The following is a 26,073-nucleotide window of genomic DNA, read 5'->3' on the forward strand; positions in this document are numbered from 1 at the left end:
GGTCAGGAGGAGCAGTAGAAGCTGTGCCAGGAGTGGGGCCCTAGGGTCTCACCCTTGGCCTGCGCACTCCCGGAGCTCAGCCATCCATGAATTCAGCTGCTGCTCATCTCCCACCTCAAAGATGATGTCTGTCCGATCCTTCACCTGGCAGGGAGGAAAGGGAGAGCTGTGTGGGATCCCTGAGGTCTGTGTCTATTCCTCCCGGGTGTGGAAAGCTGTCACTCACCTTCAGCACAAAGGTGTAGAGGTTGTCAGGCATCTCGAGACGTGTGCATCGCCGAATCTCCTGGATGTTGGAGCAGGCTGCTTGTAGCTTGGGCTTTGAACTCTAGGAGACCAAGGCAGACATTCAAGGCCTGTCCCTGATGGCCCTTCACCCACCCAGGCCTCTGCTCTTTTCCACAGTCTCCCCAGGGGCTAGCTTGCTGTGTGCATGCTCGTGGTGCTGCTGAGCAGGCACCCCAAGCCTGGAGTGGGTTCTAGCATTCTGCCTTGCAGGAGCCTGCAGAGGGCCCTCTGCCTGTAGCCACAGCACCATCTCCCCCGGCCCGCCCCACCCCCCTACCCCCACACACACACTGAGCTCCCCAGCACCCGATGTGGCCTAAGGGCCAATCTCTGCTTCACCTGGACCTGTGGACATTCCAGCTCTGACGTGTCTGTTGGCTGACGCCTGTTTCTCTTCCCACTGGTGGAGCAAAACCCCCCAACCCTGGCCAGTCACAGTGGCTGCTGGCCGCCTCATCGCAGTAAACCCAGAGAGGGAACGTGAGGGTATCCAACCCAAGTTCCCTCTGTGGTGCTGGCTGACTCTGCCTGGCGGCCCAGGACTTTATCATACCTTTAGCTCCGCTCCTCCCCGCCACTGGCTCCCCACCAGTACGGGTCTCTCCCAGCCTAACAGCAGCCTTAGGAAGCAGATACTATCACCACATCGTAAAAAGAAGAAACTCAAATCTTGGAAGTAAAGTCATTTGCCTGAGGAAGTGGCGATCAGGTTGTGAACCCTTATCCAAAGCATACAGCCTACCTAGAACCTCAAATTCCCACACCTAGCTAATCTGTCCTGCCTTCAAGTCTTAGGACAAGGAGGGGGTTGGCAGAGTAGCTTAGCTATGGGCTCTTGGGGCTCTTTTGCCAATGTGCCCAAAGGGGCAAAGCCTGGCATGGCTGGCCTCAATTACAGCCAGCCAGAAACCCACACAAAACCTGGGGCCCAGCAGTCTCCCATAACATTGAACACACATGGGGTTCAGAGTGGGTGGGAGATGACCCCCTACCCTTTTGCCAGCAAAAGGGTCCTGACTGAACCTGGCTGACCCTGCAGATGTTTGTTCCCAGGGCCCAGGAGCTCTCATCGTTTGCTCGGAAAGGAGATCACCCCTTCACTGCCCCCATCTCCTCCACTTCCTCCTGTGATAAAACTGGTAAGATTGTTTCTCTGGGGTCATGAGATGATCGATGGCTGCTTCCAGCACAGGCCAAAAGAAGATAAGAGTGTGGGGGAAGGAGCAAGATGTGGGGAATGGACAGAGGAGACCCAACTGGGCCCTCCTCCCTCCAGCAGCTTTTCCTAAGAGCCAGGAGACAGACAGCAAGGCGCACCTGGAAATACCACAGCTCCCACCAAGCAGTGCCGGCTGGGGAGGAGGAAACAAGAGGCAGGAGCAAAGGTGAGTTCCAGGCACAATGGCTTTGGCGGACCTGACCTCCACGAGGGGCTGACTTTTCAAAAGGTGGTGCAAGAGTCAATCCTCAAAGCCATACGCTTAACCATGCTTCAGACACACAGGTGCCAGGGTTCTGATAGAAGGATGGTGACCCCAGGATTGGGCAGCCTGGCAGGAGAGGGTTGGTCAAACTGGGGCTCTTCCTGATCCAGGCCCACCCCCAGAAGGTCTTGGAGTTGCCAGTCCTGCCCTGGTGGTTGGACACAGCAGTCTAGGGAGAACAACTCTGGGAACAAGCTCAGAGAGGTTGCACAACTAGTAAATCCCAGCCCTAAGTGACCAGCACCAGCCAGGGCATCTTCACCCTTCAAGTTCTTGTATGTCCCCCACGACCGAGTTCCTCAGCCTGGGAGCCTCGCCTGGCACCTACACAAGCACTGGACACGCCGGAGCGCTTGGGAAGCAGGGCCTCTGCTCTCCCAGCAGCTTTCACTCTCAGCCAGCCCCTCTGTCTCTATTTCCTGTCTGCAAAACGGGTTAGGTGCAGAGGGCTCCTTCCTTCTCTTGCTTTTGCAGTTGGCCCTGCCTGGACCCCCAGCCTCCCCACTGGCTCTGGGCCCTCAGCATCACTGGGAGGAAGCAGGCCAGGCCGAGAGGGTAACAGGCCTCGCCTCCCTTTCAGTTCCGCCCTGGGCCCTGCCCCCAGTGTGAGTGCCAAGATGACTGGCAGAGCCTGGTTTCACTCTGCAAGTGGGGCCCTCCATGCCAGCTTCACCCCCAGCAGCTGAGGAACCGCTGACCTGACAGTGAGGAGAGCATTCCCCTCCCCACAGCCAACCCTGGCCACACAGACGGTGGCGAAACTCGTCCTGGCTCCCCTCTGCCTGCTGGCTGAGCGTGATACGGGTTCTTTGATGTCTTCATGGTGGCCCAGGCTCACACAACTCCAGAGGCTGAGCCAGGGGCTGAACCCCAGCCTGCCAAGGACCAGAGCCAGTGCATCTAACCTACCATGCTGCCTGGTGGGGGAAATGCCAGGGGCTCTGCCCAGATTGGAGGGGCAATTGAGAGCACAGGGACAGACATCCCCACCTATGGCCACAGCCCTAGCTGGACAGTCCAGAGCAAGACTTGTGAGCGCTGGTCACTGTGTGGATGGACCAGTGGGTGCCTTTCTGACTGAACAGTGTGATGGAACTGAGCTGTGGTGGAGAGAGCCGAGCCCGAACCGCAGCCGCAGGAACACTTGGGGCTTCAGGTTCCCCTCCTCTCACACACCCTCTATTCCATCCACCTGCAGCGCAGAGCAAGCCAGGCCAGCAGCTGCTCTCTGGACCCACCTCAGAGTCACGCTGTGCTTGGGTTATCAAAATGACCAGACCATCCCAGTGTTTGTAGTACAGGCAGTAGACTGTCACCCGCCACGTCCTGCAGCATCCCTCCTGGGGAGCTGGTCTTCTCCTTCTTAGCTCCCAGCATCCAAAAAGCCAATGGCCACTGGGCCTCCAGTGGTAATCCATTTCTTTCTTTGCTCTGGCTGCTAGGAAGCGCAAAGACAAAGATGTAGACCAGCTCTGACGCTGTCCTCACAGTAGGGCTTGCGTTTCTAGAGCTAACTAACTTTATCCAGGCTTTTTAATTTTTCTTACTCTTCTAGGCACTAGGGTTCAGACTTGACCCTACCCTTCTTGTATAACCTTGGACAAGCGACTCAGCCCTCCATGCCTTAGTTTTGTCATATGTATGTATGGTGGAAGTATTTAATAGTCCCTCTCTTTTCACAGGGTTGGTATGGTGATTGGGTGAACTATTGCAAGTGAAAGAAATACCTGATAAACAGCTGTTGTTAAATTTCCAGGCTGGGGTCTGAGGCCAGCCAAGATGGGAAAAGCCTGCTTGGGTTGACTGCAGCGTTACAGTGCTCCTGTGTCACGTATGGTACCACAGCTTCCCCTGAGCACGCACCTGCTTCCTCTCAACCTTACAGACCCTGTTTGTGATGTGCTCCCTTTCTACCTGCAACGAAGTTGACACATAATATAACCTCCCTCCCTACATACATACCCTAAGTAAGATAAAGGGAAGTAATGGAATGTAATTGATACTAAAATAAAATGTATTTCACTGTGACTATGCATACACACAATGAACTACTCAGGTGCTTCTGGGTTTGAAGAGATCAAGGACATGAAGGTGCCAGAGGGTAGGGTGAACCCTTAAAGGACAATTAGTCTGTTCAGTGGACATGGCGGGAAGTTCCATGTGCTTCTACATAAGACAGAGCAAAATTCTGGCCCTAGGTTTGTTCTCGTGCTTTTGGAGGGCGTTTTGGTCAGCTCTGCCTAGCCCACGGGTTCATCCGGTCCTCCTCACCTCCCACTATCCAAGGACTCCTTTCTCCCATGGCAGGGGGCCGGGGGCGGGCGGCCTTTGGGCCTCGAATCTGCCTGGAGGGGATGAGAGGATGACTGGGACCAGACCTGGCCTTTCTCTGGAGGCCCTGCCTTCCCTAAACCTGCTGCCACTCCCTGTGTGCTCAGGGGCGGGGATGGCCCATCCAGAGTCTTTCAGGGTACTGGGCTGTACCCTGCTCTGCCGTGTACTCATGGCCATTCATATCCACAAGACCCCACCCCGGCAGAGGTGCCGGTGCCCCAGCAGGAACAAAATACACACAGGATCACAGAGCTTCTGAGAGAGCTCCCGGAGAAGGGAGACAAACACCCAACAGGCAGGGGACAGTAAGGGCCAGGACAGGCGGGTGGGAAGGCAGTGAGCTTCCCAGGTGCCAGGATGACCCTGGCAAAGTCCCTGAGGTGGGGAAGCACAAAGGCACAGTGAGAGTGATGCCCTGGCACGCAGTGAGGCGGTCCCCACGGGACCTTGAGGCTGTGGGAGTCCGTCGGCTTATTCTAAGGTGGAGCTGTGGAGATGGGCAGCTGACGCTCACATTAAATACTTGGGCAGAAGCAGGCCAGCTAGTTGGGCCAGACCCCGCTCATACCCGCCGCCTCTGTGGGAGGCTGGAGGGGAAGACAACATCCAATTCACACCCAAGCAGTAAAGGGCCTGGCACGGAGGGTCCCGTGGTATGGGCAGGCTGAGCCCTCACAATGGCCTTATTCCATCCACTGTAGGGGCCTTTATCCTTCAAGGGAAAGCCTTGAGGGGAGACCTCCCACCACCATCTGGAATCCCCCAGGCCACACCAGCCCCTTAGCAGTCTTGCCTCTCCCAGGGTTTTGGGACCCTCATTCCTGTCCTATGAAGAGCAGCAGTGGGACAGGAAGTAGGACATAGTATACGGCTGAAGGTCTAGGTCCAAGCCACACTCCTGCCATGGCACTCATGACCTCAAGGTAGCATCCCCATGGCCTGGAGGCAAGGTCAGACGAGCCCTAGCTCCACCACTTATTACCTTTGGGATCTTGGGCGTGGCACTAACGGCAGCCTCAGTTTTCTCTTTGGTAATGTGGGGACGGTGAGCAGACTCCAGGAGGAGGAGGATGGGAGTGCAGTCTTCGACGGGGGCCTGAAAACTTAAGGGCTCAGAAGAAATTCTAGATCCCAGTCATGGATGACTGAGTCCCCCAACCCCAGGCCACAGCCCAGAATCGATACTGCCTGTATGGATGAATGAATGAACAAATGGACGAAAAAACATTATGGGAAAGGCTTAATCATGTCTTACTGATTGTATCAAAACAACCTTAAAAAAAAAAAAAGAGAGAGAAAGAAAATACCCTGTCTTGTTCCAAAAATTTTAGTTGGGTTATAGGGATACTCAGAGTGGGAAGGGAGACAACTGCTAGAAGACAGACGAGAGTTTCACTTGCCACCAATTTGATTCTGAGCTTCCTGGCAGCCAGTGCAAAGAGGGATTCCCCAAGAGAAGGCAGCTTCTTGTGCATGGAGAATCACGTGCACAGTAGTCCATTAAAGGCTCTGAGAAGACCTGAAGCAGAGAAACCTGAACCCATGTATTCCCCAGACTTTGGCCACCCTGTGTCCTGCTCAGAAGCCTCTCTGGGATCTGCACAACCACCGCAAGCAACATTGCCATCCTGGTTTTTGGGAATTAGACAGTCCTGGCCTTGAGTCCCAGCTCTGCCTCATCCTCCATGGACAAGTGACTCACCTCTCCTAGCCTCAGTCTCCACTTTTGTAAGGTGGGGTAAAAGTGCCCCTACCTTCCATGAGAATTTGGCAATACAGTGTGTGCAGGGTATGGAAAGGTCCCTGGGGACACGGCACAAGGTGGGGATGAGCACAGGGCCTTAGGAATGCAGTCTTAGGAATACCTGATCTGCTCAGAAGCAAACAGCCCCTCCTGAGGAAGCTTTCAGCTTTCACAGCTATCTTTCCACAACAAGACCATGAACCCAAGGCGGCCTCCCTGTTCCCTTTCCATCTTTGTGTCCTCTGCAGGGCATAGAGTTAGCGGCTTTAAATGTTTGCTGAGTACTCTCCAAAGTAGAGAAGGTGGAGGAAAAGGCACTGGAGGCTAAGGGTACGGCAAGAGCTAACATCCAGAGACCAGAAAGTACAGCCAAATCCACAAGATGGCAGGGGAGTTGGCTGTGGCTAGAAACGGTACTAACAGACCCCCTCACACCACCCTTTAGTGAGCACCTACTATGTACCAGGCACTGGGGCCTGGGCTATCCATCCAGGACGCCTTTGAACTGTTGAATTCAGAGGCCAGCACCATTTCCAGAAAGTTCAAATTTCAAAGAAAAGAGCATCATAATTGAGGAACGGAGGTGCCAGGACCAAAGAAGTAGGAAGGTCATTGTTCCAGAGTGGAGGGCAATCCTTGACATAACTATGGTGATACTTTGAGACCATCCTGCTCTGGGGCACCTGTCTGAGGAACAGTGGTGGGTGCCTCCCATGACCCCCCCCCCCCCCAACAGCCCATGAGGCTGGTGTTTTTATCCCCACTTCACAAATGAGCCAAGGCTAAGAGAACCTCCTGGAGGGACTGGTCACAACACAGAGGATGCACAACCAGCGGGCCTGGATCCTCTGGAAGTCAGCCCGGCATCTGTGTTTAACGTGGGCCCTGGGTGCGTCTGGAACCCACGGCATCTGAGGGGAAGGCTGGGCAGGGGGGCCATACCCACTTCCCTCCCCTGCCCCCCTTTCCCCAGGCCCAAGAGACTTGGAGGAGGGAGGGCTCAGTCCACCCCACAGCGGCAGAATGGTGGATGCTGGGGCAAGGGCTCTGGAACCAGCCGGACTGGGGGCAAAGGGGGCACTCACAGGGAGCCCCCACTAAGCGTGAGGCGTCAGAAAACAGGGTGACACCCTGAACCCCCTGCGAGATGGGCAGCATCAAAATTGAGTTGCTGTCCATCAGTCCCGCCATTGTTACTCCCAGACACATCCAGAATACAGCTACTTCCCATCCCCCTCCTCTGCTCAAAACTCTCCTGTGGGCCCCATCTTGCTGGTCCTCACCGTGGTCCGTGAGATGCTGCATGACCTTGTTCTTGTTACCTCCTCAATCTCATCTACTGTTCCTCTCACTCACTCCAATCCAGCCACACTGGCCTCCACTGTTCCTGCGATGTACCAAGCACACTCCCACCTTGGGGCCTTTGTACCTGCTGTTCCCTCTGTCTGAAAGGCAATTTGCCCACATTTTCACAAATCGGGCTCCTCTCGGATTCAGGTCTCAGCTCAAGGGTCACCTCCTCAGGAAGGCCCTCCCTGACCAGGTGTCTAAATACGCAGAGTCACCATCACAGAACCCCTTTACTTCCTTCACTGCACTTATCAACCTGTGAAATGCACTCTGTGGGGACTTGTTCTTGTGGCATCCCCGGTACCGAGCACAGTGCCTGGTAGGTTGTAGATGCTCACTTTCATTCCTATACAAATATTCATCACAGGCCCTTTGTTTGCCAAGTATCGTGAGTGCTGGGGATAAGTAGGGCCCAGGATATGGCCCCCACTGCAGACCGCCCATCGCCACGAGGGCTCTGGAGGAGTGGCAGGGATATGTCAAAGCAGGGTGATGGGGGCGAGGACGGAGGACACGGGGTTGGGCCTCCAGAGGCTCAAGCCGGCCAGGGGAGAGGACCGGCTGAGAGGAAGGCTCTGGACACCTCACGGAACACATCGAGCTCGTGTTACAGATGGAGGAACGGGGACCCTGAGAGGCGAAATCGCTTGTCCCCGGCCACGGAGAACGAAGCCACGAAGAGCTGGGACTTGGACCCTCGTCTGCCCAGCCCCAGAGCCCACACCACCCGCCCCCATCCAGCCCGCTCCTCCCAGCTCATGTTCTCTCCCACCACCCGGCCTGACCCAAACTGCGGGTCTCAGCAGAGAGAACCTCCCCTCCTCCAGGGAGCCTTCTCTGATCACCAAGTCGTGGTCAGTGCGATTCCTGTGCCTCTCCCTCGGCACAGGGCTTATCAGCCCTGGCCATAATTTCCTGAAGGTGCAGCTGCCCCCACCGCCTGCCTGGGAGTTCCTTGGGGGGTGGGGACAGGGCACCAGGCCTTGTTCCCAGCTGGGGCCCAGCACCGGGTCCAGACCAGAGGAGGTACTTGGAGAGGGTTTGTCAGATGGATGGGTGAGTAGCTGCTAGGTGCCTGGGGCCCCAGCCCTCATGTCTCGGGAGCAGGGGCAGATGCGGGGGGTGTGGTGAGTTATCTCACCCCCTTGTTCCCCAGCTCCCTAGGGGGCAAACCGAAGGCAATGAGCCCGTTCCAGGGGCTGAACAAATGTTGGAACTACCGGCCACAGGTCACTTCCTTCCTCTGCCCCCAACCAGAGCCCCGCAACACACACACACACACAGGCCCTTCGATTGCCTGCTTCAGCTGCTTTTTCTCCGCGTGAGCCTGAGCAAATCACTTCACTTCTCTGTGCTTTTGTTTTCTCATCTGTAAAATGGGGGTGATGTTGGAGTGCACCCCCAGGGCTTCTGTACGTGAACCTGCCTGTCGCCCTGAGTACACGGGAGTCTCCCAGGTCTCCCCCTTGGTCTGCTCCCTGTTGCCTCAAGCTCCCTCTCCCCACGGGGGAACAGGAAAGGGATGGGAGAAGCTTCCATAAAAGCCACATGGATCAAGTCAGCTTCCCCTTTCTGGCAAGTGAGAGCCTGCCAATGCCAGAAGCAGAGCTTCTCCAGAGCCGATACTGACATGGTGAGACATCCTCCAAACATAACCACCCTGCTCCGAGTCCCCATCATTTCGCCTCCCTCCTCTGGGTGGCAGCCCCAGATCCCACCCTGAGCGACCAAGCCTGAGGGTGGGGGCCTGCGCCCCCCACTATCGGACCCAGAGAGGCCCTTTAGGAGGGGTAGCCAGCCAGAGATGCTAAAACAGACGGGCTGGGGGCTCGTCTGAAGCCCCACCTGCAGTGAGCTCCCCCTCAAGCCTGTAAAAGTCCCCCCACCCCGACATGTCCGAAAGACAGACTCTCAGTGACACAGACACAAAGCCCCCTCTGAGAGAGATGGCGACCACCCCCCACACATACAATCACAGCGACCGGGACACAAAGCCCCTCTCAGATGCTGGAGCAACCATCCCCTCAGAGACAAACTCCCGGAGACAGAGACCCCCATAGAGAGAGACAGCCCCGAACACACACACACAACCAGTCTGGGATCCCCTGACAGCCACGCAAACCCCTCCTGAGACGCGGGTGTCCTAGTTCACGCCGAGTGGCTGAGTGTGGATGACCCAGCTGTGAAGACGGGCAGGCACTTCCGCTCTGAGGCCGGCCGGGTGGGGGGGTCCGTGGCTTAAGAGGGACCACACCTGGAAGTCCCACTCCCTGCACCCCGTCACGGGCATGGATGAACTGGCGAACCAAGGAGCTTACAGACCCACCGGCACCTTCGCTAGCTGACCTCGCCTCCCCCCTCAGGGTGACAATGGTCCAGGCCACATGGTCCGGCCTGGGGAGGCATGTCCTGGGATGGGGCCTTGCAGAGGCGGGAACAGAGGAGCCAATGCCACCACCCTCACTAGCCGGGCCACATGCCCACAGCTCCTAGGCCTCTCCCCGCTACACCTTTCCTCCATGCGGGGCACCACTCCTGGCCAAGACCTTTGGCAAATTAGGACCAACCACTTTACAGGGCCTGGAGCTGCTCAGCAGCCAGCCTCCATCAACTCCCCTTCCGTCAATTACCCGCTGCCCTGCCTGAGACGGTCTTGAGGACAGAGCGGTGTCTCTGTCTGGGAGCGCTGAGCTGGCACTTGGGCCTGGGCCGACCGGGGGTCCGGAGCAGGGTCGGGGCCCAGCCAGAACCCCACCCCCACCCCCCCCCACCGGCTGCAAACCAGCTGCCACCAGCCCACGCCTTGGGCGACCACATCCTGCTCCCAGCATCCCGCCAGGAATCCTCCCTGCCCCACGCGGCCGAGGAGCCGCAAGGCCCGTGCACCCTGTCCCCGTCCACCTTCACGCAGGCTATGCCTTCCTCTTGTGGTGCTGCTCCGGCTACCTCGGTGCCAGGACACCCCGGGCCTCGCGTACCGGGCTCCCCGCCACGTGCCCAGGCCCTGAGCAGGAGGGGGCACGCCCGGCCCCGAACCTGGCACTGCTCCCCAGGCTTTCCTGCTGCACGGGAGGGTGTGCTCAGTGCTCTTGAGGGGAAAGCAGAGGAGCACCTGAGTCTCACAGGGCCAGGGGTCCCGGAGCTGGCCAGCCCCCCAGGGCCTTTTGCGGCGGGCCCACCTCCCGGCCCCTCTGCGGAGCCAGCCCGGTGGGGGAAGCCCCTCGCCCCTGCAGCACAGCCCTCAGCTGCACCCTGGGCCCCATGTCTGCTCCACGCCTGGTGAGAGTGGAAAAAGATGTGGTTAAGAAACAACAAATAACCTCTGTCACCGGCCTCCGGTAGGGGAGTGCACCGGAGGGAGGGGGGGGTCTCGTCACCACCAAGATCCCCAAAAGCCCCGACAGTGGCCACCGCCTGCCTTCGAAGAATGATGATTCAGAAGAAGAGGTGAAAGCGAGGGCCTCTGGGGCTCAAGGGGCTGCAGGGACGCCAGCGAGGCTCAGGGTCAGCTGAGCAGAGCCTCGGACTGAGCTGACAGGGAAACCAGGGTGAGAGCCCAGGAATCTCCACCCTTCCAAGCTCCATCTGTCGTGAGCTGTTGTCATTATCCTTAGCCCACGTTTAGTGATATGCCTTGACGCACAGCATCTCACTGACACCAAAAAACAACAGGAAACTGCACCAGCCACAAAGAATAAAAGCTGGCTGGATTAAATAATTAAATGTGAATAATAAAACCAAGACAAAACTGGAATAGAAGAACCTAAATAATTATCTGATCCCAGGGTCAGGGAGGCCTTTCTAAGCAGAAAAAGCAAAGAACAAAATCATAAAGGAAAAGATCACTGTATTTCACTGCCCAGACTTAAAAACCTCCATAGGCCAAGATACTCAGGACCAGTTGAAAAGCCAAATGGCAAACTAGGGAAATATTTGCAACGTGTGACAGAGTGCTAATGTCAGTGTAAAGAGCTCCTGCAAGTCAACAGGAAAGAGGCAGGCAGTGCAGGAGAGGAGCACACAGAGTTAATGGCCTGTAAGTCACAGAAAATGTCTATGACCAAGAAACATTGGAGAAAGAGTCAAAATCCACAGGGACAGAAAGTAGGATCAGTGGTTGCCAGAGGCTGGGGGGACGGGGATGGGAATGGGGACCAATGCTAACAGATACTGGGTTTCTTTCTGAGGTGATGGAAATGTTCTGGAATTGGACAGAGGTGATGGTTGCACACACAGTGAGTATACTAAGAACAACGAATTGCACTTTAACATGGTGAATTTTATGTTATGTGAATTATATCTCAGTGTTTTTAAAAAAGAAAAATGGTTTGTTCCATTCATAAGCAGAAAGGACAAGATAACCACTTCACCTAGAAGTTGGCAAAGGTTTTTAAAATAATAGCCAGTGTTAGCACCACTATTTGAAGATAGATGGGTATAACCTTCCTAGAAGGCTATTTGGAAAGGATATATCAGAAGCATTAGAAATAGCTAGTGAGGGCTTCCCTGGTGGCGCAGTGGTTCAGAATCTGCCTGCCAATGCAGGGGACACGGGTTCGAGCCCTGGTCTGGGAAGATCCCACATGCCGCGGAGCAACTGGGCCTGTGAGCCACAACTACTGAGCCTGCGCATCTGGAGCCTGTGCCCCGCAACGGGAGGGGCCGCGATAGTGAAAGGCCCGCGCACCGCGATGAAGAGTGGCCCCCACTTGCCGCAACTAGAGAAAGCCCTCACACGAAAACTAAGAGACCCAACACAGTCATAAATAAATAAATAAATAAATAAAATAAAGTATTAAAAAAAAAAAAAAAAAGAAATAGCTAGTGAGCACATGAAAAGATGCTCAACATCATTAGCCATCAGGGAAATGTAAATCAAAGCCATTCACACCTGCTAGGGTGGCTACAATCAAAAAGATAGATAGTAACAAGTGTTGGTGGGACTTTCCTGGTGGTCCAGTGGTTAAGAATCCACCTTCCAATGCAGGGGGTGCGGGTTTCATCCCTGGTCAAGGAACTAAGATCCTACATGCTGCGGGGCAACTAAGCCTGCACGCTCTAGAGCCCGCATGCCACAACTAAAGAGAAGCCCGCGTGCCGCGACGAAAGATCCCACATGCTGCAACTAAGATCTGACGTAGCCAAATAAATAATAAAATAATAAAAACAAGTGTTGGTGAGGATGTGGAGAAATTGGAACCCTCATACATTACTGATGGGAATATAAAATGGTGCGGTACTCTGGAAAACAGTTTGGCAGCTCTTCAAAATGTTAAACGTAGAGTTACCATATGATCCAGCAATTCCACTCCTAAGGTATATACCCAGGGAAAAATGAAAACATATGTCCACACAAAAACTTATTCACGAATGTTTGTGGCAGCACTATTCACAATCGCCCAAAAGTGAAAACAACCTAATGTCCATCACTGAGGAATGGATAAACAAAATGTGATCTATTCATACCATGGAATATTATTTGCAATAAAAAGGAACAAAATACTGCCACAAGCTACAACACGGACGAACCTTGAACATGTGATGCTGAGTGAAAGAAGACAGTCGCAAAAGACCACGTATTGTCTGATTCCATTTATATGAAAAGAACAAACTAGGCAAACCTATAGAGACAGAAGTATTGATAGATTAGTGGTTGCCTGGGGGTGGGGGAGAGGAGGAATGCGGAGTGACTGCTGATGAGCACAAGGTCTCTTTGAGACGATGAAAGTGGTCTAAAATTAAATCGTGGAGATAGTTGTTCAGCCCTGTAAATATACCAAAAATCACTGTACCCTTTAAACGAGTTAATTTTATAATTTGTAAACTATATTTCAGTAAAGCTTTGAGAGAAAGAGAAAACATGAGAAGCGCTCACAAAGCCTTCCACCCAGCACTTCCCTTCTAGGAATATGCTTCTAAGGAAATAATCAGAGATGGGCAGCAAGATTTACGTACAAGATGTTTGTCACAAGGTTGTCCAGTTGAGCAAAAAAATTAGAAGTGATTGAAATAGGAGTCTAGATAATCATAGATAAATATATCATGGCCTATCTGTGTCAACGAAATATCGTGCAGCCAGTATTTTTTTTTTAAGACATTCTTGAAAAATATTTAAGAGAACAGAAAAATGTTCAAGACATGTTAAGTGACAAAAAAGCAGGTAACAAAAAAGTAGGATGAGTGTCAGTCCCACAAGGGCTGGGGGTTTTGTCCAAAAGTTTCTGCCTATGTTTCCAGCATACCTGGCACACAGAAGGGGCTCCCTAGCTAACTGCTGAATGAGGAATTAGTGAATGTGGACAGAATTGCAATTTGGGGGAAAAGTTAGAGAAAGAAATACAAGACAAAAGATTACAAAGACATCTAGTGAAATGGAAATGCTCGTTCTCTCTGAGTAGTAGGATTGTGGGTGGTTTTTCAGTTACTGTTCTATAATTTCTGCCATGAGCTTTATTAGTTGAAAAAAACAAAACCAGAAACACTAGGAACTCAACTGTGGAGGCCCTCGGTAAGGTAGACAGTTTCCTAGATTACACGAAGATTTGCAAAGAGACACAGCGGGGCCTCCCATTCCAGACGGTTCCCTGGAGAGAGGTTTCTCTCTCTGCTTCGCCATGGACTTCCGACTGGGCCGCAGTCAGGATTCAGGTCAGGCCCAGGAGGGGAGGATCAGCCACAGGGAGGGAGGACCCAGAGGCCAGGTGCAGCCGTGATGGGCCCCCTCCCCCGTACGCCGTCACCCACCGGTGCCGGAGGCTGAGCAGTCAGCGGGGTCCACGGCCTGAGGAAAACAGTGGCCTCTTCCCCAGCCCAGAGGGGAGAGAGGAAAAAGGGGTGTGGGGCCCCAAAAAGGAAGCTGAGGCGGCCCCTCCGGCCTTGGGGAAGGAAGCTACCTCCGCCTCCACCCCCGGGGAGGGCCAGCGCTCAGAACGCAGAGATCTCTGCTGGTGCCTTTTGCTTTCCTTTTCCATCCGCAAAGAAGTGGGTGGGGGATTTCCAGCAGGCCCGCCTGGCGGGCCCGCTGTCGGCTGGTGCCCGGTCCAGGCTACTGGGAGTGCTGGCCAGGTTGTTGCCCATCCCAGGGAGGGCATCTGGGGACCCACCCCTGGGGTCTGGTGACTTCCCACGCAGCAAGCCCCTTCTTCTGCCTCTCAGGGAGGAAACACATCGTGTCAGGCCCTCTCAGAGCCTATTTTCGACTCAATCACCCAGCAAGGCCAGTACTGACATTCCACTTTCCAGAATGGGAAACTGAGGCTGAGACAGGCCAAGTTCTCAGCCCAAAGCCACGTAACAAGGACACAAGAGCCAAGATCTGAACCCAAACCTGTCCATCTGCCCTTCTCCCCGGCCGCCAAGCCCACGGCCCAGACTCTGCAGCTTTGTGTCCCAATACCCAGTCCCCCAAACAAAGGAAAACAGAAAAGCAACTTCCAAGAAGCTGGCGACAGCTAACAGGCCCCGAGGAGCAAGGGCGTGGGGTGGAAGCAGCCCCCACAGGCTCCGAGGTGGGGGGGGGGGGGTGGTGATGATAAATGACTGTCGTTTGCCACCCTCCCCCTGTTGGATTCGGGGGCACTTTCCAGTCTCTGGATTCACAGAATTTGAGCTGAAAGGAAGCAAGCTGATACCATCTGCCCGTGGTTTCAGTGTGGTTGGGGGTTTCTTCTAAGCAGCAAAGTACTTTTCAAAAAACGACCTTACACGAAAGCCCAATAAGGGGCAGATGGGGCGGCTGTGTGTGCGGCTGGGGGCCCCATGGGAGCCACGGGAGCCCTGCCCACCACCACCCACTCCTCCCTCCCCCCACCAGCCCCGGAAAGCCCGGATCAAGCCCCCTGGTTGCCCATTTCACAGCTCAGAGAGGGGCAGGGACCAACCTGGGTCACTAAGCAGCCCGGGGCAGAGCGAGGACGGAAACCCCACTCTCATCCTGGGAGCCTTCAGCCCCTGGTCCCCCTGGGAGAGGGTGGGATCGGGGAGCCACTGGCCTCCGACGCACCTGTCTCCCCCTGGGACATCAGGGCTCTCGCCGGCCCACGAAGACCTACCGGGCTGTAGGCAGAGGGTGGGTGGTTTCTCGGGCTGCTCAGGGGCTAAACACACCCCCTGGCCTTGGCAGGCCCACACCGGCCTCCATTCCTGCTCTTCCATCTCCCAGCTGTGTGGCCTTGGGCAGGTCTCTCTACCTCTCTGTGCCTGTTTCCTCATCTGTGAGATGCCTTCATCACTGTTCCCGCCTCCCAGGGTTTGTGGTAATTGCATGGGATGTGTCAAATGTAGTGCCCATCGTGCTGAAAATGACTAATAAAAAATAACAACAACTACATGGGACTTCCCTGGAGGTCCAATGGTTAGGACTCTGCACTTCCACTGCAGGGGGCACGGGTTCGATCCCTGGTCGGGGAACTAAGATCCTGCATGCCGCTCAGCCAAAAAAAAAAAAACTACAGCAGCTAAGACTTGCTGAGACCACCTGCACCGGGCACGGCTCCCAGCACCATGAGGACAGCAGCTAGTTCACCATCGCCCCAATGTGGGTGCCGTCACTCAGCTCTTTTTACTTGAGGAAAATGAGGCACAGAGAGGGTGAAGTGCCTTTCCCAAGGTCACACAGCTCAGAAGGGGCAGAGGCAGGACTCAGGCCCAGCTCTGTCCGGGCCCCAGGAGGCTGCCCCTCCCGCCCGCCCGCCCGGCCGCTTCCTGCCCAGCACTCCTCTTCCTCCTCGTGCTCCTGCCTCCGAGAGGAAACCGCCAGGCCCCCCGGCGGACGTCCCTTTCTTTCTGCTTCCTCTTTCCCACACTTGGGGCACGGGCTCCGGGCTCGGGCCCCCAGGGTCCAGCAGTGTCTCCTTCTGTGTCTCAAAGCCTCAGTGTTCTCATCTGTGAAGCAGGCACAGTGGCCATGCCTACTTTGCAGAGTCAGGGGAGCATTGAGGGGGCTAATTCGGCACCACCCTCGCCCACGGTCAGTGCTCAGGACACTCAGCCCCTTCATCAGCCGGGCTGCTGGGAGCACCTACTGCCCACAGGCTGCCCGGCCACACTCACACCCAGGCCCCTCACCTACCCAGTCAGCACGTACTGTATCCGCAGCCTCCCCGACACGTGCAGGCACTGGGACCACCCCCATTTTACAGATGAGGAAACTGAGGCCCAGTCACTTGCCCAAGGACAGCTCAGAAGGAGCAGAGGGGGAACAGCTCTGAACCATATTGCCCGACTGGCCCCCGGCCTAGGTCAGCCTAGGTCAGCCTAGGTCAGGTTCTCCCGAGGACCAGCAGGTCCAGCCACTGCCAACCAGACCACTTCTTCCTGGGGGTACTAGAGGCCTGTGGTGCAGGAGGGGAGCTCAGGGATGTGGGGTGAATCCCCTGTGAGTCCCCTCCCCCTTCCTCTACCTCTTCTCTGGGCTGAGCAGCAGAGGCCAAGGGCAGAGCACACTGGGTCCACCAAGTCTTACATGCTGGGTGAGAGGGGTACTGGCCAGCCCCCTCTGGGCCTCCGTGTCCCCATCTTTAAATTGATGGCACTAGACAAGATGGCCGCAAGGAGCCTTTCCTGGTCTGAGAGCTCAAAACAGACGCACCCCCCACCCCCGCCAGGTAGGGCCACTGGCTAAACACCACCAGCACCACCACCCATGACAATAAATCCTTCTGGAGACCTGCTAGGCACCAGGTGCAGCCCGAATACCTGGGTCCCAACCCCATCTCAGCTGCTCAGAGCTATGTGACCTTGGGCAAGTCACCTACCTTCTCTTAGACTCAATTTCCCCATCTGTGATATGGGGGTAATCACAACAGCACCCTCACAGGGCTGCTGTGAGGATTAAATGAAGCCAAGGCAGTAAAGTGCCTAGTATGTAACAAGTGCCAAATAGATGCTGGCTAAAAAGGCATTTTTTCAACAACAGCTACTAGAATTCCATCATTACCCCCACTTTAGAGATGAGAGAAGTTGAGGCTCAGCCCCCAGACCCAGTAGGGCTGGCAGGGCTTTGAGACCATCTCAGCCAAACCAGGCTTGGACATGTGGGGAAACTGAGGCCCAAAAGAGCAAAGGGCTGTCCCCAAGGCCATGGCCAGCCCAGATGCGCTCCATTGGAAAATGGACCCCCAGCTCCCGGCAAAGCTCTGCCCTAAGGCCAGCCACCCCGGGCCTGGTGGCTGGTCCTGTGATCTCTCCCTGACCCTGGGACAACCGCCCGACCTCCCAGTCAGGCTCTCCCTCCACAGGGGCCAGGCTGGGATGCACGTCAAGTGATCCTGGCCCAGCACTGCCAAGTCCACCAATTTATAAGAGAAACCAGAAACTGGGTTCTTATATGAAATCTTTCCATTTTATGGTTTTTAACGATTGGCAACCAATCCAACTTTCTTGTTTTTAACTGCTGAGTGGGATGGCACGTCTCAGGCCTGGCCGGCTGGAAGCCACTGCTCTGCACCCCGTGGCTGGAGGGAGGCCATTCACAGTGTGGCTGGGGGCTCAGGAGCAGGGACCTGTTGGATCAGGGGCTCCGATCTCCTTAGCACCATGATCCTGAGCAAGTTTCTTTGCCTCTCCCAGCCTTGGTTTTCTCATCTGTCAAATGGGCCAACAAGCTTGACCTCATGGGAAGGACTTGAGGTCAAGTGTTTAGGGCAATGCCTGGCGCACAGTAGGTGCCTACTTAAGGTAGTAAACGTACTGTTCCCCCATCCCAGCCTGGGCTCAGAAATGCCCAAGGAGAGGGAGATGCCACAGGACAAGCGGACATGGGGACCAGAGGGTCTTCTAGGAGAAGAATCATGCCACACTCTCCCAAAGGCCAGAAGAGCATAGGCAGCCCCAGAGGGCTCCTCTAGCCCATTCCTACTGCTGGATAGGTGTCCCAGCCCCTCTGGCCCTAAAGCCTCCAAGTGTTCCCACTGCTCTTCGTGTAAAACCTAAAATCCTCACCATGCTCCATAAGGCCCCAAATAATCCAGCCCCATCACCTTTCCAACCTCATCCCTCATCCCTCCTTCCTCCTTCTACTCCAGCCCCTGGCCACCTGGTTGTTCCTCAAAGTCTCCTGGTTCGTGCTCACCCCAGGGCCTTTGCACTTGCCATTTCCTCAGCCTGGGACTCCTTTACCCAGATCTTCCAGGATAGGCACCTGAGCTCATCCCAGATGTCACCTCTTGCCAAGGGGCCTTTGATGACCACCCCCCAGCCGAGGCAATCCCTAGCTTCCCCCGAGGGCCAGTGCGCAGTACAAGGAAGGGTTGCCCCACCTCCCGTCCATCTGCAGTGATGTCACTGAAACCAGACTTCAGACTTTGGGAACTAGTCACACGTGTCTCCTCCAACCGCCCTCCAGCCGCCCACTGCAGCAGCCTGTGGCCTCCGCTTACACTCCACCTGTCATGGCAAGCTCCCTCCCACCACAGCGCTCACGGTGACCCTTGACCCTTGGCTGCTGCTATCACCCCTACTTTACAGGTGACTAGACTGAGGCTCCGAGTGGGGAAGTGACCGGCCCAAGGTCAGAGGTTCTGGTCAGAAGCGGAGCTGTCCAGGTGAGGCTGACCCATGAGCAGCTGGCCACCTGGCCTCAGACTTCCGGGTGGCGTTAGCTTGGCTGAGGCCCGAGTGATGTCCCTGGGCAGCTGCCCGCTCTCAGATCTCGTCCTCCAAGCCTCTCCCCACTCTGGGCAGCAAGGGCTTCTCCAAACAGGTGCTGGGCACCCTTCAAGTGACAGAGCTCGGCACGAACCCAGAGCTCAAGCCCTGGCTGTCAAACCTTCCTCTGCCTATGTTTAAAGCTGCTCCCATAGACAGCTCCAGGGTCAGAGGTTGGAGGTCAAGGCTACCCTCCAGGCAGGCACACTCAAGCCTTCTAGTCTAGGTATCCTTGGCCCAGAGACTGGACGCTCCAAGTCACTCCAGGAAACATTCAGGAAGAGCCCCAGACTGTTCCAAGCACAAAGGGAAGCTGTCAGAAGCCGATGGAGCTGGGGCCTGCTCTGTCAGGCCAGGCATTCTGTGGAGGGGACGGGAGAGGCCCCACCAGGGCTGCTCACTTGGTGGGGGACACCCCAGGTCACACAGCGACCATCAAGCCTGTGGCAGAGGCCCAGGCGGCCTGGAGAGAGGGGCGAGCCTCAGGGACCCAGCTGCCACTCCGGGTCCCGCTTCTCCAAGGCCAGATACCACTTCCGAGCCCTGAGGACTCTGACCAGGGCCCCACCCTCAGGGTTCCCAAAGAACAGGAGCCTTGATCATGCATCCCAGCTGGGCACTAAGGGCCCAGACCAGCACTAGAAATAAATCTGCATCCTTAGCCCCCAAATCATTTCACTACCATGACAACCATAATAACAAGGAGGGCCAGTAACAGTGAGCCTTCCCTGTGCCAGGCGCTCAGCAGATGTGCCCTCCCAGTTATCACAACAGCCACACAAGGTGCGAACTCTGAGTAGCTCCACTGTATAGAGGAGGAGGGCCTAAGGCCCCAGAGCTGAGAAAGAAGCTAATCCATTGTTTGAACCTGGGTCCATCTGACTCCTGACACTGGGTTTTCCAAGATGGTTTATTTTAAGCAGCAGCAGTTGTTTTAAAGTTTTATAGGGAACCCCACCTTATCATGCAGATAAGATCATGTGTCTGGGACGTTATTTGCCTTTCATAGTGTCGGAGCCTTGAGACGTTTTAAAAACGAGTAAAGTTTTTATCCGCACTTGCGTTTTTCCAAAGGCTTCATGTTACACTTGGAATAAAATACTGACTCTTCACGGGACCCTCTACCCGCACATCCTCCCGCACGCCCCATCTTCCCCGTCTGTGCTCCCAACACACTTCTGTTTTTCTTTCTTAAAAACATGCAAGGGACTTCCCTGGTGGCGCAGTGGTTAAGAATCCGCCTGCCAAGTCAGGGGACACGGGTTCGAGCCCTGGTCCGGGAAGATCCCACATGCCATGGAGCAACGAAGCCCATGTGCCACAACTACCGAGCCTGCGCTCTAGAGCCCATGAGCCACAACTACTGAGCCCACGTGCCACAACTACTGAAGCCCACGTGCCTAGAGCCTGTGCTCCGCAACAAGAGAAGCCACCACAATGAGAAGCCCGAGCACCACAATGAAGAGTAGTCCCTGCTCGCCACAACTAGAGAAGGCCCATGCCCAGCAACAAAGATCCAGTGCAGCCAAAAAATAAATTAATTAATTAAAAAAGAGGAAAAAAAAACCATGCAAAATGCTGGGGACTTCCCTGGTGGTGCAGTGGTTAAAACTCCATGCTCCCAATGCAGGGGGTCCAAGTTCAATCCCTGGTCAGGGAACTAAATCCCACATGCATGCTGCAACTAACAGTTCACGTGCCACAACTAAGGAACCAGCGAGCTGCAACTAAGGAGCCTGCCTGCCACAACTAAGACCCGGCGCAACCAAATAAATACATAAATAAATAAAAATAAATATAAAAAAAAAAACATACAAAATGCCTTCCCATCTCAGCACCTTTGCCTATGTTGTTCCAACTGCCCAGAGATTCTTATCTCAGTATTAAGATCTCAGTTCAGAAGTCACCTCCTCAGTGGGAATTCCCTGGTGGTCCAGTGGTTAGGACTCCGTGCTTTCACTGCTGAGGGCACAGGTTCAACCCCTGGTCGGGGAAGGAAGATCTCATAAGCTGCGTGGCGCAGCCAAAAAAAAAAAAAAAAAAAAAAAAAAAACTCACCTCCGCAAGACTCACTGTTAAACTTCAGTGATTAAGAGAGTGTGGTGTGGGCTTCCCTGGTGGCGCAGTGGTTGAGAATCTGCCTGCCAATGCAGGGGACATGGGTTCGAGCCCTGGTCTGGGAAGATCCCACATGCCGCAGAGCAGCTAAGCCCGTGAGCCACAATTACTGAGCCTGCGCGTCTGGAGCCTGTGCTCCGCAACAAGAGAAGTCGTGATAGTGAGAGGCCCGCGCATCGCGATGAAGAGTGGCCCCCGCTTGCCGCAACTGGAGAAAGCCCTCACACAGAAATGAAGACCCAGCACAGCCATATATAAATAAATAAATAAAAATAAATAATTAAAAAAAAAAGAGAGAGTGTGGTGTTAACATAAGAACAGACACATAGGCCAGTGGAACAGAAGGAGGGTCCAGAAGCACAGATATACACTAGATTTAGGATCAAAGTAGCATTGCATGCAATCCAATAGGAAAGAAAGAGTCACATCAGCATGTAGTACCAGAAGTGGAAGAATTGTGACCCCTACCTCACACCACACACAAAAACTAATTCAGGATGGATCTTGTGAAGGCCCATCAATATGATTCAGCCCAAACAATAAAGCTTCTAGAAGAAAAGACAAGGGACATCCCTGGTGGTGCAGTGGTTAAGAAACTGCCTGCCGGGACTTCCCTGGTGGTCCAGTGGTGAAGAATCCGCCTTCCAATGCAGAGGATGCAGGTTCGATCCCTGGTTGGGGAACTAAGATCCCACATGCCGTGGGGCAACTAACTAAGCCCAAGTGCCACAACTACTGAGCCCACGCGCCCTGGAGCCCTCAGGCCACAACTAGAGAGAAGCTCGTGTGCCATAACAAAAGATCCCACATGCCTCAACGAAGATCCCGCATGCTGCAACTAAGACCTGATGCAGCCAAAAAAAGAAAAGAAGAAAAGAATCTGCCTGCCAATGCAGGGGACACAGGTTCAAGCCCTGGTCTGGGAAGATCCCACATGCCACGGAGCAACTAAGCCCGTGCGCCACAACTACTGAGCCCACGTGCTACAACTAATGAAGCCCGCGCACCTAGAGCCCGTGCTCCGCAACAAGAGAAGCCACCGCAATGAGAAGCCCGCGCACCGCAACAAAGAGTAGTCCCCACTCGCCGCAACTAGAGAAAGCCTGCGTGCAGCAACGAAGACCCCAACGCAGGCAAAAAAAAAAAAAAGAAAAGACAAGAAAGATCTTCATGACCCTGGGTAGGCAAAGATTCTTTAAATGGGACACAAAAAGCACTAACCATACAGGAAAGCAACTGATAAACTGGACTTCATTAAAGTTAATAACTTAGGTTCATGGGACTTCCCTGGTGGCGCAGTGGTTAAGACTCTGCGCTCCCAATGCAGGGGGCCCGGGTTCGATCCCTGGTCAGGGAACTAGATCCCACATGCATGCCACAACTGAGAATTCGCATGCCGCAACTAAGGAGCCCACGAGCCGCAACTAAGGAGCCCGTGAGCCACAACTAAGACCGGGAGCAACCAAATAAATAAACTAGTAAATAAAATAAATATTTTAAAAAAAGAACTTAGGCTCATGAAAAGATTCCATTAAAGGAGTAAAAAAGACAACCACAGAGCAGGAGGTCATATGTACGATACAAAGAAAGTGCATTCAAGTGTGCTGAAGTACATTCAGGTATAAAAACTTTTATAAATCAATAAGGAAAGGACAGACAACTCAATAAAAATGGCAAACACTTGAAAAAAGAGTCAATCCCAATGGCCAATAAACACATGAAAAGGTACTTAACCTCATGAGTCATAAGGGAAATGCAAATTAAAGCCAAGATTTGAGATACCAGTATACATCCACTAGAAGGGCTGGAAAGAAAAAAGACTCATACACTGCTGATGGGGATGCAAAATTGTGCTGCCACTTTGGAAAAAGTTTAGAAGTTTCATATAAAATTAAACTTGCACTTCCCATATGACCTAGCACTTCTAGGACTCTACCGGAGGGAAATGGACGCGTATGTCAATACGAAGACCTAAGAGCAAATTTCATTATAGCATGATTTGTACAAGTCCCAAAGTGGAAACAACCCAAATATCCATCAACTGGTGAATGGATAAATAAACTGTGGTACATCCATACAACAGACTGGATTTACTCAGCGATAAAAAGAAACAAACTCTGATGCACCCAAGAGCATGGACAAATCTCTAGAACATGCTGGGTGAAAGAAGCCAGACACAAAAACCAATACACTATACGATTCCATTTACATGAAGTTCGAAACAGAGAAATGCAATCCGTGGGGGTGGGAGTCGATGTGTATGGGGGGGTAGGGGTGCTGACATGGAAGAGGCATGAGGGAGCCCCTGGGGCACTGGGCCACCGGGTGTACTAACACAGGGACACTCGTGGAGCTTCAAACACACTTCACACGCCTCAGCATGTGCATGTGACTCCACAATGAAGTTTAAAAGGAAAGGTACTTCACATAAGGGGATTTCTTGACAACACCCCATCCCAACCCCCAAGTTAGGGCCCCTCAGTTATCCTCCCAGAGGCCCCATTGCTTTCCTTCAGAGCACAAAATACAATTGATAATTTCATGTTCATTTGTAGGTTTAGTCCTTCAATAGCCCCACCAAGATGCCAGCTTCCCCAGCACCTAGTGTGTGCCTGGTACAGTGTAGGTGCTCAACAAGTATCTTTTGAATGAATGAATAATCATTTGGTCTCCTCCACCCAGACCGTGACCCCTCAGGGCTGGGATCTGCTTTGCTCACTCTCTAGACCAAGGCCCTAGGACATAACAGAACCACAAAGAGAAGAGAAAGGAAGACCACCACATGGTCCCATCAACTTGACACATCTGGCCAAAGATGGAGTCCGGCAGGTGTGTAGACCACAGTGACCTTCAGCCTCAACTGCACCGCCGGAATTAAGTGGGATGCAAAGGAAAAAGACAAAAAGATTTAAACCTGAGAGAAAATAAGACATCCACAAAGCATGGGAGGCTCCAAGGAATTCCACGACGGTTTTGAACTCCCTAGGAGAAATCCTCCTGTTTGTCAGGGTCAGCTGGGTCAGGGGTTTCAAGGACCTTGCACCAGGCTGCCACTAGCCCACATGATGCCCATGTATGGTGTCCCTGGACATTCTACAAAATCCCTGACCAGTGCTCCTCAAAACTGTCAAAGCCATCAGAAACAAGAAACGCCTGAGAAACTGTCACAGCCAAGAGGTGCCTAGGGAAACATGACAGCTAAATCTAACATAGTGTCCTGAAGCAGAAGAGGGACATTAGGGGAAAACTAGTGGAATCCAAAGGAACCTCGGAGTTCAGTTAACAGTAATATACCAATGTTTGTTCCTTAATTATAAGACGGATGTACATGGTACTGTAACATGTTAACATGAGGCAAAGCTGGGTGCAGTGTATAAGGGAACTCTGTACTATCTGTAAACGGAAAATTATTCTCAGAGGAAAAAGGTCACTTTTAAGAAGGCGTGCTTTCCGCCGGGCACTTTGTGGCCGCCTGCTGGAAAAGTGTCACCACCCGTACCCACGTAACCACGTGCGCGGGGTCTTACCTTGGGCGGGTCGAAGAGCTCCAGCAGGCGGTCCGCGCCGTCGGGGCCAGCGCGCCGCAGCGCCAGCCGCCCCCTTTGCCAGCGCGCCCCGCTGTCCATGGAGGCCTCGTCAGCCAGGCTGTACCGCAGCGTCGTCTCCTTGAGGGCCTCGGGTGGCGGCTCCCGGGCCAGGCTCCAGGGCAGGAGCTTCCTGGCCAGGCCGGGCCTGGCCGGGGCCTCGCCTGCCTCCCCTGCGGCCGCACTGGGGGCCGCGGGCAGCTCCCCGGCCGAGCGGTGGCGGAAGATGTGGCGGAGACTGTGGCGCAGGTGCTGGAGGGAGCAGGCGGCGGCCGGCCGCGGCGGGGCCAGCTCCTCCGAGCTGCGGGCCTTGGGCAGGCCGGGGGCGGGGGCGGGGGCGGCAGGGCCCGGCTCGGCTGGGGACGCCTCGGCCTTGGCCGGGGGCCCGCGGCCAGTCTCACGGTAGTCGCGCGCGGGGGCGGCGGCCCGGGTGCCCGACAGCCCAGGCGCCCGGCCCTCGCGCACCTCGCGGCAGAAGTAGCGCTGGAAGAGGTCGGTGAACTGCAGCGACACAAGCTCGGCGCGCAGGGGCGCGTGGTGCGGGTGCTCGCGGGCGAAAAGCCAGTACTGCCGGGCCAGCTCCCGGGCTGCGGCCACCGCGTGCAGCTCACAGAACTCGCTCCAGCCCCGCGGGGATGGGGCCGTCGCCGACGAGGAGGCCGAGGATGCGGAGGAGGCCGAGGAGGACTGCAAGGTGGGCCCGTTCATGGTGGAGACCAAGGCAGAGCGGCCGGGCTGAAAGACACAGTGGGGAGTGAGTGACAGGAGGGAGCGGACGGGTGAGCAGACACCCACTTAAAGCCACCGCCAGACACGCTAGTCACCAGGCACGTCAAAAAGTGAAAATTACTGTTAATACCCAGTGCTGGTGAAGATGCAGCAAAACGGGCACTCCCTTCAGTGTTGCCGGTACTGTTAGAGGTACAGCCTTTTGGGAGGGCAATTTGGCAGGATCATTTTCAGACCTAGTAATTCCACTTATAAGTATTCAAGGAGAAATAGTTGCCCCCATGCGCAGAGAGGCATGTACAAGACAATCCCCTGCTAGGCGTTTCCTGCCCCAACATTTATAACAGGAAAAAATAAATACAACCTAAAGCCCTATCAGTCAGAGACTGGTGAAATAAACTGTGGTACATCTGCAGGCTGGAATATGCTTCAGCAGTGGAAAAGGAGGACGAAGGTCTATGCTACCACCTTGGGGAATCTCCAGGGCACAGCGTTAAGGGAAAAAAGCAAACCACAGAGCAATACAAACCGTGCGATCCCATTTACATGAACATACAAAGCAAAACTACCAATTCTTATGTGTACATAAATGTATTTAAGTGGTGGGCAGGAAAGATGTGGCTGGAGCAACACCATCCAGAGGTGACCTGTGGGGAGGAACCAGAATCGGGGGTGCAAGGGGGGAAGTAACCAAGGAAAACTGTTACAACTTGTCTCTAGAAAATATGGCTAAGAACATGGCGCCTGGAGCCTGGACTCAAATTCCAGCATGAACCACTTACTAGTTGTGTCACCT

At 54.4% G+C, this 26,073-nt stretch overlaps 2 protein-coding genes across 16 annotated transcripts in view; one reads left to right on the top strand and one right to left on the bottom strand.

Annotated features, from left to right (window-relative positions):
* ATXN2 (ataxin 2) overlaps positions 1 to 3,800 on the top strand; it is a 132,691-nt gene extending 128,891 nt beyond the window's left edge. Inside the window, exons 26-28 of one of the 10 annotated variants that reach the window (XR_014251681.1) lie at positions 1,292 to 1,427; positions 1,565 to 1,673; positions 3,455 to 3,800. The gene's annotated coding sequence lies outside the window, so the exon portion shown is untranslated. Of the gene's footprint in view, positions 1 to 1,291; positions 1,428 to 1,475; positions 1,674 to 3,454 lie in introns of all 10 variants that reach the window. The other 9 variants (XR_014251682.1, XR_014251683.1, XR_014251684.1 and 6 more) reach the window with 9 other exon arrangements.
* SH2B3 (SH2B adaptor protein 3) overlaps positions 1 to 26,073 on the bottom strand; it is a 40,026-nt gene that overhangs the window by 4,445 nt on the left and 9,508 nt on the right. For all 6 annotated transcript variants that reach the window (XM_082416803.1, XM_082416807.1, XM_082416806.1 and 3 more), the window contains exons 2-4: positions 24,492 to 25,283; positions 227 to 328; positions 53 to 144 (exon numbers count right to left, since the gene is read on the bottom strand). In XM_082416803.1, the coding sequence (XP_082272929.1) occupies positions 53 to 144; positions 227 to 328; positions 24,492 to 25,256 (959 nt within the window). In that variant the 5' untranslated portion in view covers positions 25,257 to 25,283. The remainder of the gene's footprint in view (positions 1 to 52; positions 145 to 226; positions 329 to 24,491; positions 25,284 to 26,073) is intronic.

This window comes from Balaenoptera physalus (genome assembly GCF_965194825.1).
Source record: "Balaenoptera physalus genome assembly, chromosome: 12".
Lineage (NCBI taxonomy): Eukaryota > Metazoa > Chordata > Mammalia > Artiodactyla > Balaenopteridae > Balaenoptera > Balaenoptera physalus.